Below are 10,127 nucleotides of genomic sequence, written 5' to 3'. Positions count from 1 at the left end.
GATTAATTGTTGAAGAAGGAAAATAGGAATTTTAGGCAACAAAAAATAGAAAAATGATCAACATTTTTTTTATATAAGTCGCAGAAACACTAAGGTTGAGAACTATCTCACTTTTGCTGAGGTTGAAGAGAAAACTTTTGGAAAATCAAAGATTTTATGCGTCTTCAAAAAAAAAAAAAAAAAACATGATTTGTATCAGATTCTTGGCGGCATGAGTGGTAAACCTTTGTTTTAATTATTATCATTTTTCCTTCTTTTTTTTTCATAACTTGATTTGAACTTTATTATACATTCAATTTAATATGATTGATAGTAATAAATTACTTTTATCTTAATAGAAAAAATTAAATATTTTAAATTTTTTATTCAGTCAAAAAACAAATACAATTTTATGTATTTTTTTTTTATAAATTTGATTGATTACTTGTGTTGGTTTCTATAAAATTGATATCGGCTCTTTTCTGAATTTTTCATTTTGGGATTATCATTATGTTTTAAAATATATTGTTTCTTTCCTACAGAAGATTTGGAAATTTTAGTGTGGATGTGAACTTATTAAGTTATTATTATTGTTCTTGTTTTCTTGAAATTTGGGTGGCAACTGGCAACTGAAATTTTGGACTGGTGGAAGAATTTTTATTTTTATTTTTTTTCTTGCTGGGCTGATTATAACTTATAAGTTTTAGAAGAAGCACTGTAATTTTCTTGGTTCATTGCAGGAGCTGATTCCATTGTAGTTGTTGTTTCCTTCTAGTTTTTCAGGTTGTCTGACAATGAACAATTCCTTTGGCCTTAATGACTGTGAGGTCTAATGTGGTTTGGTGCTCTGGAATTCATCAGTGATTGGTGTCACAGCACAGAAAATAAGATTTATTTATTTATTCTTTTGTAAAGAAAGCTGAATCTTGGGTAGCATGGCTTCAACTAGTAATCGTGAGGAAGAATTATGGCTAGGCTCAAGCTCAAGCTCAAGTGGTTATAACGCCAAAGGTGAGGAAGCTCTTACCATTTCAACATTCCCCTATTGCTCTTACTACAGTTTCTTTAAGATTGTATTCCTTACAACTCAGTTCCACAGGTAGGCTAGCACCCTCATTGGTCAATTTTCAGGAGGTTGCAGAGGAAAGACATGAAATCTCATGTTCAGTGGCTTATTCCCACAATGAAGGTCTCCCGGAACATTCCAATGTGATTCTATGTGCAAAAGGTGCAGAGAATGGATCAGGAGCCCGTTTAACATTGTATTTCTTATATGGATAATTTGTGTTGCCATCTCAGGACTACTGCTTGTTCTCATGGTGACAGGAATGTTAAACAGAGTCCTACCAGAGAAAGATCAGAGAGATGCATGGGCTGAGGTGAATAATCAAATTCTAAATGCTCTCTTTACTCTAATGAGTCTGTATCAACACCCAAAGAGGCTCCACTACCTAGTAATTTTGTGTAGGTGGAAGCCCAAGGACATCTCCAGACTCAGAAAAGAATACTGTAAGAATGGCACCCAGAAACCCCATGAGTGGGGCCACATGATGGTTGTTGTACTTCTCCTCAATGTGAATTGCATTTCTCAATATGCCCTGTGTGGCCTTAATTTGGGATTCAATAGACATAACCGACCTGCTGCAGGAGTCGGTATCTGCATTGTTTTTGCAGTGAGTACTGGGGCAATTGCTGGTTTGTACTCCAATTTTAGCCCTCTCGGGAAGGAATATGAATCTGAATTTGATGAGGAAGTGCAAAATCAGACTTTCACCACTGACCCCACGGGCCAACAGAGCCGCCTAAATGCCAGGTCTTTTGAGAAACGATTCTCATTTGTGTCAAGAAATGACCAGAGGGTTATTGAGATTAGTCCTCAATGGAGAGGCGGGATATTCAATTTGTGGGACGATGTTAATCAAGCTTATCTCTCTCTTTTTTGCTGTTTTTGTGTGTTTGGATGGAACATGGAAAGACTTGGGTTTGGTAACATGTATGTTCACATAGCAACTTTTCTCCTCTTTTGTGTGGCTCCCTTCTGGATATTCAACTTGGCTGCCATCAATGTTGATGATGAGGGTGTGAGGCAGATTTTGGGGTTAGTAGGTATTGTGCTTTGTGTGTTTGGCTTACTCTATGGTGGCTTCAGGAGGATCCAAATGAGAAAGAGATTCAACTTGCCGGGGAATAACTTGTGTTGTTGGAAACCAGCATTGACTGATTGTGCACAAAGGCTTTGTTGCGCTTGTTGCTCTCTTGCCCAGGAAGTTCGAACAGCTGACTACTATGATATTGCAGAAAATAAGTTCTATACAAAGCAAGATGATAATAGCCAGCCAGCAATGCCCTCTTTCCCTCATGAAGATAGAGCCATTCGGTTCAGTCCAAGTTCTCCATTTTTGAACACTCCCAATCCGTCAAACCCCTGGACAGAACACTTTCCGACTGCAAGCAGACTCCCAAATTACTATTATTATGGCCCAGATGGAGAGCGTCCCCAGGTGGAGAATTTTTCCATCGTAGCTAAAGACGGCATGAATCCCCCTCTTCCAGTCATGATACAAGAGAGAAGATAATACCGACCAAAAGGTATTAAAAAAATATTTATTCGTTTGAAGGACCCTAGGACTATATCATTTGTTATGCAGACACAATATAATCATGTATGTACTTGGATGAGATCAGTCTTATATGCACCTTCATGCTTTCCCCTTTTAAATTTCAAGTTGTAATTTGCTGTCTCTGCTTTATATGTGCTCTTCCCTGAAGGATTTTTTAGATGTACATGATCTTCCAGCTATAAGTTTATTTATTTATTTTTATTGGTATCCTCCAGCTATATATTTTCATATTTGGATAAGCTTCACCAGCTGGCTCTTGATTCTGTGTGATTGTAGTTATATTACTGCCACTATCATATGTTAGACTTCAGGTTTGAGAACTAGTTTCAGACTCCAACAGCTTTCAGCTGATGTTTTAACCTCCCTTGCAGTTCTATCTTTACTTGAAAGAAGTACTATATTTGTTCAAAAATAGAATTTTGTCCACAAGCTTCTAAGGATGTAGCTTATAATGTATGTTGGCACAGCCAGAATTGATTTGCTTAGTCAATTGAGAAGAGAGGGAGGCCAATTACCGAAAAACAATGGTAGCCAGAATGACATCTATTAGGACTCTGTGATCAGTATCACATCTAGAGTGGATCTACACCCCACACTGGCACCAGTCGACATGTTTGACATAGTCCTCTTGATGGTAAACCTTGGTTACCAATCCCTGTGTCATACTTATTTGTCTGCTCCCCATCTCTAATAAGTCATGGTCATAATGAATAGTGACATGTGAATGCTTGTGGCTTGATGTATAACATTGTTGGAAGGTAGATGGTGTTAGCCATAGCTGCCAGATTACATTAACTGTGGAAAGTGAGCTTATGACCAAAATGGTTAGAGTGAGCTTATGACCAAAATGGTCAGAGTGAACTTATGATAATGGGTACATTCATTGTGAAATCTTGTATATGAGGTCCCAGGAGGCGTTTCAAGAGCTTGCCAACTTTCAGCATTAACAATGCTGGGCCAGAATTTTGTGAGTATGATGGAAGAACAGCTGGGAAGCTGCTTATCACAATTAAACCCTTCTGTCACCATTTGAACCTGTCGTGATTTCTTATGGCATCTTTTTCTCTTAATTGGTTATACTAGTCATTGCTTCCATATGGAATAAGAGCTTGATGGTTTGTTCTAATATGTCCTTTTTTTAATGTCAGTCTTTTACTAATCTCATTAGTTGTGGCTTGTTTATGCTGTGCCTTTGGAAGGAAAACTCCAAATTAAGGTTTAAGGAAGGGTATGAAGAACCCCACTTTAAGGGATATGCATAAAAATTGTGTTATCAGAGGTTAGTCTTAAATTATACATGTTAGTATATGGCAGAGAGTGCAGATAGGGTGACCCTTCAGCCAATGGAAGTTTTATAGGTTGATCATAAAGGTTTGAAGTAGAATTACCTGAAACCGATTTGGGAAACTGATGAGAAACAATTTAAGATTATGATGAGACCCCTTTTCAAATGAGGGTTTCTTAAAACACAAAAAATATCAAATGTATTCTGGTGAGGGTAGCTTCAACATGTTTTCATTAATGTTTTGTAACATTGAGTTCTTTAGGGTGGAATCTTAGGTTTAGAGCTTAAAGTTGGCTTGTGCTAGTGCCCAATAACCATGGTCAGAAATATTGGGCCTTCTATTCCTGTCATTCAGTAGGAAACCCAATATGGGTCTCTGGTTAGAAGGAACTGAGCTGTTAAGGAAGCCATTCACTCACTGAATATCTAGCTAGCAGCATATATTTCTAGCTAAAACTTGTAATGGAAGATTAGTTGCTACAATTTCTGGTGCTGTTGAGTGAAATGCATTTCTCCAAAAATAGAGGGGGGGGGGGAAAAAAACTGGACAGGTGATAAATTAGACAACTTTATTTTTTGGCTGTGCTTGGATTTGGGATGTAGTTTCCATAATAAAATCTCAGCATGCCCAAAACTAACGGCACCCCCAGCTGTAATTTGCTAATAACAAATTAGTTTATAGGGAAGTGATACCCTGATCCATTGTTAAGATTTTGTTTTATGGGACAACTCTATTTCCTTGCTAATTCTTCCTTTTAGGCTGACAGGGGTTAGGAACTTAGGATTCTCACCAGCACCCATTAATGACATCAGGTAGAACTTTGAACCTTTCCCTTCCATTGGTTATTCCATGCCTGCATTATCCAAGATGCCATTGCTTTCTCTACTTGCTAGAGTCTCTGCAGGTACATGGCCCTCACTGCCAGTGTAAGCAGGTAGAGCCAGAGACGTGTGCACGCGTAGAGCAGCTGGATGGAAAAGGACACAAGCTTTGTGTGTAATATGGACCAGAGTGTTTGGTGTGATCTCAGAAACAGCCATATCTCCGGTAGGCCATTTCAAAGAAATCATTATAAAACAACCCCTTTCTAATTTTTTTTTATTTCAAATTTTGATAGCCCACGTGCAACAAAATACAATGAATATTTTACATTTTGATTGATGGATCATAGTTTCAGCTTCCTCAACTTTCGCATGCAGGTCTATTTCATGTAATGTTCCATCAATCTAGATGGCAAGCAGAAGGCCTGGCAGCGAGCGTTTGGCAAGGTCCCGAGGCTGGCTCTGCCACAGCGTGGGGCTCTCGTGCCGGACCTCCCACTCCGCAGGTCTCAGATCCCTCACAGTGAGCCATGTGTTGAAATACTCCCGAAACTGGGTAATCAGGCCATTTTTTAGAGTCCACACATGAACCCAGTATGCTTGTGCTCCTTCCCAGCCTTCAGCAATCACACAGCCGTCAATGGCAGTGATGCTCCGAGGCTCGAACTTGAACTCCGTGTGGACCGACTCCCCAGTGAGCACCCGCATCATGTGTTGGCATAGTGGAGGGCCATGGAACCACCATTCAAGGTCACTGGCTAGAAGCCCGGCCACAATTTGAGTGTCGCCATTGGCCAATGCATTGTAGAGTTCAATGACATTGGCCTTGTCTTGGCTTTCTACCTCCATAGACATGGAAGAATACTCAATATCATTGCCTGCCATTTTTTTTTTTTTTTTGAAAATGAATGGAGCAAGCAAGGAAGCTTAAGTTCTGTTGTGAACCAGTCAGGATCGGTGTGCATGGTGTATGAGCAATTGGGACCTTTTTATAGCAGAACTTGGAGAGCGGAGACCATCTAGCATTAAAAAAGACACTAGTGGTTGTGATTGATCGGTTCTGCTGACATGGAAAATCGTAGGGTCCAGATTTGCCTCGGAAATAAATGTATTTAAATGCACAATTAATAAAATAAATTGGAAGTCGATACTTTCTGGGGACAGACCATGGGTTCGCACCAGCCCCAGATAAGACCAAATCCGCAATCCAAAAATGGTTTAAAATGACGAGCATGCCCCAGAAAGTTTGTAATGAAAGTCTTTTGAAATTGTTTTCTTTTTCGTCTTACTGGTTTAGGTATCTCCTGTGTTGGAAAATCCGAAGATGACTTGTTTGGAATCTGATACATTGCTTCTTTCTAATTTTGTCGCATAAGAACTTGATCCTATCTGATTGCTCTCTGTCTTCTAAGAAAATTTGAGAAAAAGGGTGGAAAGTAACGTATAGAAAGCAAGTCACACTTAATTTATTGTCAAATTTGTTCAGGGGTCAAAGAAAAGTTCAAAGTTTTTAGAAGAGCGAATAAAGGTTTGTTTGGCAAAATTTGTTTTTAGGATATTACACAAAAAAAATACCTGAATTAAAAATAAAAAATTGTTTTAAATTGTAGAGCTCTGAGACACAATGGAACACACACAAACCCTTTTTAATAATAAGTTTTGCAAGAAAACTATAGAAGAAAGACACACAAATAACCTTTTCTTGACGGCACTTTCTATTGATCCATGCATAGGGCATAACTATGACTCTTTGCCAAGAAGAATATACAAATCTATGTGAAAAAGGATATTTTCATGGCAATAAGATACTTCTCTCACCCATTCTGTTTTTTTTTTTTTTTTTTTCATTTTTTTCTTTTTCATAATGCTAAAAATGATAAGAAGGGGTGTTTGATGAGAGCGGTGGTGGTGTGGGGCAGACGATAGTGGCGGCTGATGGATGCCAGACTGGCTTTTTGTTGACTCTTTGACTGCTCTTCGGCCTTTGTGATGGAACGTAGCAACAACAACTACCTTGTCACTCTCAGCGTAGGTGTCTGACTGCGACCCATTTGTCTACAATCCAAAATTTTGCCAAAGTTTTTTCCACTCTTAACTCTGACTCGTCTCTTTGGAACTTCGCTGCAACCTTTACCTGTGTTACAAGTCAGATGCTTTTGTTTTTCTCCTTGGAGTTTTGTAATTTTGTTGTTCCATTGGTTTTTTCTTTCTTTTTGTGTTGCTGCTTTCCTCAACTAAATATTGTCCGCTTTACCTCTTGAGAATATAGGATAAGTTCCCTTTTTGTATAAAAATTCCTATATTCATGTAGAATTATTATTATTTTTTAATATATATATATATATGATGGTAATAACTTAAGAAATATTGATTTGTGAGAAGGAGACAAGAAAATCTCTGGTTTGAAAACTTTTAGGAAGACAATCAACAACCGAATATCACAAAACAGTGAATGATATCCTTGGAAAAAAAAAGAGAAAGAAAAATCACTCATTTTGATTATTTTTTCACAAATTGAATAATTAAACCTTGGTATTAAATCAATAATCCATTTATTTTATATCAAATCATGTGACCATATCAAATGAATCTTTTCAACAACACATCCCATTAAATGAATCCCGCGGATGGTCCACGTCTAGCTCAGGGGGTCCCCTGCTCCAATCATGCAAATTCTTTTTTCAAAACCTAACCATAATCACATCAAAACATCAAAAAATAAAAATAAAAATAAAAGAAAATGGAAATGGAAATGGAAATGTTACAAGACAATGACGCGGTCCATGGAGGGCCCAAGCATTAAAAGAATGCCAGTTGAATCCAACCAAGTGGGGAAGAGCCCCTCGTGTGCATGGAGGTAGGACATTCTCCAAACCTTAAGGCTTAGGCCCACGCATGACTGATGAGAGATAGACACACACTACAAAATTATTGACTATACAATGAACTGACAAGTTATATCGATGGCAACCCCACAATTTCCTTGTCTTCTACCCATTATTGGCTGGACTTTTGAGGCTTGATGTCTCCAAGAATATTTGGGGACCCCCTTCGATCCCAATTAGCATTAATGGCACTTATATTATTTGCCTCTGCCCCCATTCTCATCCATTGAAATTCTAAGTTGTATCTGATTCAAGAGTCTTCTCACTTCTCAGTAGGAGAAGGGGCTTTGTCAAAACTTGGCTGGTACTCCACTTTTTGCTGTTGATTTTGAAATAGAATTGCGTCCGACATACTGCATGTCGAGAGGCTGGTGCCAATTTGAAGTCAATTCTGACAATGAAAGTTTGGCCATAATGCCAGGGATCAATTTTGGGCCTTTAGTGATTCCCATCAATTATTGTGGGTTTATGTCAATTTGCTTGGGTAATGGACATATATAAGATTTTGTTTACCACCCCAAAATGGTCCTACTGTTTGAATGGGGAAAGAAGTGGAAAGAAGTGGCTGGAAATGTTTGAATGGGAAGCTGTTTGCATGCATGAATTGTGGAGAGAATTGAAACCCCCAGCTAAGACTCGTACCGGGGCCTAGCAAGCTGCTAAAGCTAGTGCCCAATGTGTGGTCAATTTCAGGATTTGTGGAGTGGGACCCTTATATTAAGGGCGTGAGGTGTTCGACGATTGGCCGGAAAGAGAATATATGATAATAATGGTTTTAAGTCAAGTCTCACGTATCACGTGGCACACCATCGTGATTCAGAATTTCAGATGCTGACCACGCCTCTCTCACCTGTCATGCCACCCCATGCCACTCCCCTGTTGGTTTGGTGATGACAACACCCAACATATCTTTTATATGTAAGATCTGTGAATCTCTCCTTTTTGTTTATGGTTTTGGATGTGAAATAAGAGCTCGAACCAGTTGAAAATGTCGGGGATTTTTTTCTTAAAAAATATTATTAAAAAGGGTTTATCTAGAAAATAAATACAAAAATATTTTATTTATTTGAAAATTTCACTTTTATTTGAGTTTTAAAATCATAACTTGTTTTATTTACTTTTTTAAAAGAAAAAGCAAAATAAGAAAATCAATATGCATGACTCCATAAATAATAATAATAATAATAAAAAGTTTACAAATCAATAATCGAAAGATATCATAACATCCCTCTAAACTCAACCATCTCTATTAAGTAAGGAAATGAAATTTTAATACATAAAGATATAAGAATGATAATATATATATATATATATATATATATATATATATATATATATATATATATTTTTTGGGAATTAAAAATTACAGTTTGCTTTCTTCCTTTGCCTGTGTTTTCACTGTACAACTACAACTATTAAGACGATTTTTGGTCACAACAATTGTTCTTTTTTTTTTTTTTTCAAATCTTTAAAAAATCCAATAAATGTAAAATATATTATTAAATTTTTTAGATATGAACTTAAAAATGGGAGAAAAAAAAAATATCCTTTGGATTAAAATGTATTTTATTTAACTATCAACTTGTAAAGATTTGAAAAATAAATAAGAATTAATTTTTAAAAAAAAATAATATGATATCTTCATAAGAGACGATTTGAGCTAAATATCATTTTTTGCAAAACTTCTGTAACATTATCTTTAACAATAACTAAAACAATTAAATAATAAATACATCTATATCTATATTTTTAATAAATATAAATAAAAAGACAAGTGGTAATTTTTTTTTTTTTGATTTTTTGAAGATAAATTTAAAAAGGTTTTTAGGATTATTAATGGAGGATCCCACCCTTATTGATCTATAATTAGATCTAGCAAGTCAAAAAAAAAATTATCTTTTAATAATTTTTCCTATTATGTTATTAGATCTAGTTTAGGTAACACCTAGAAGGGATAAATAAGTGTTTATACTCTTTTTAGCCAATAATTTAATATCTTAATTATTTAAGTGTTTTTTTTTTTAATTAAGGGATATTGTAGACCTCAAATATTGTTTCAAGCCCATTTCTAATTTTTGCTTTACATTCATTTCTTTTTCCACATTTTCTAAGACTAGTTTTGGAGGATTTTGTGGGCCTAAACCCTGAGTTAGAAGTTTCCTTAATTTAGGTTTAGCTTTAAAGTAAATTTGAGCCTTAGGTGAAGATTACAAGTGTCAGAATCCTTACCCTCCTGTGGCTTACAAATAAAGGCTTAGGGGCTCACTTTGTTAAGAGTGCTCTCTTACATTTTTAGGGAAACGGTCAAAATTGAGAGAGGAATGAGGAGAAGAGAAAAATTGAAGTTTGAGGAGTAAGTTTGGCTTTGGAAAGAAAGTTCTACCTTATTATAAACCAAATGTTTTCATTTGAGGGGAAATTTTTGGATAAGATTCATTTTCTTGGGTTCATTCCTAGTTTATTTTCATTTTCTTTCATTTCTTGAGATAATATTTATATTGAGTGTGGATATTGAAAGATCACAATCTTGTTAGG

At 36.3% G+C, this 10,127-nt stretch overlaps 2 protein-coding genes across 2 annotated transcripts; one reads left to right on the top strand and one right to left on the bottom strand.

Annotated features, from left to right (window-relative positions):
* The first annotated feature begins 1,053 nt into the window (after window positions 1–1,053).
* LOC104880012 (uncharacterized) lies at window positions 1,054–2,825 on the top strand. The gene has a single exon (XM_010655070.3). It carries the CDS (start codon window positions 1,197–1,199, stop codon window positions 2,553–2,555), a length of 1,359 nt encoding a protein of 452 aa, XP_010653372.1. The 5' UTR covers window positions 1,054–1,196; the 3' UTR covers window positions 2,556–2,825.
* A 1,718-nt stretch (window positions 2,826–4,543) lies between these two features.
* On the bottom strand, window positions 4,544–5,687 carry LOC100260135 (senescence associated gene 20). Its single transcript, XM_003632541.4, has one exon. The coding sequence runs from the start codon at window positions 5,590–5,592 to the stop codon at window positions 5,113–5,115; it is 480 nt and encodes a 159-aa protein (XP_003632589.1). The 5' UTR covers window positions 5,593–5,687; the 3' UTR covers window positions 4,544–5,112.
* Window positions 5,688–10,127: the final 4,440 nt, after the last annotated feature.

The sequence above is a fragment of the Vitis vinifera genome, chromosome 8 (genome assembly GCF_030704535.1).
Source record: "Vitis vinifera cultivar Pinot Noir 40024 chromosome 8, ASM3070453v1".
In the NCBI taxonomy this organism is placed as follows: Eukaryota; Viridiplantae; Streptophyta; class Magnoliopsida; order Vitales; family Vitaceae; genus Vitis; species Vitis vinifera.
Note: the sequence above shows the minus strand (reverse complement) of the source record. Positions and strands in the feature narration are given on the sequence as shown.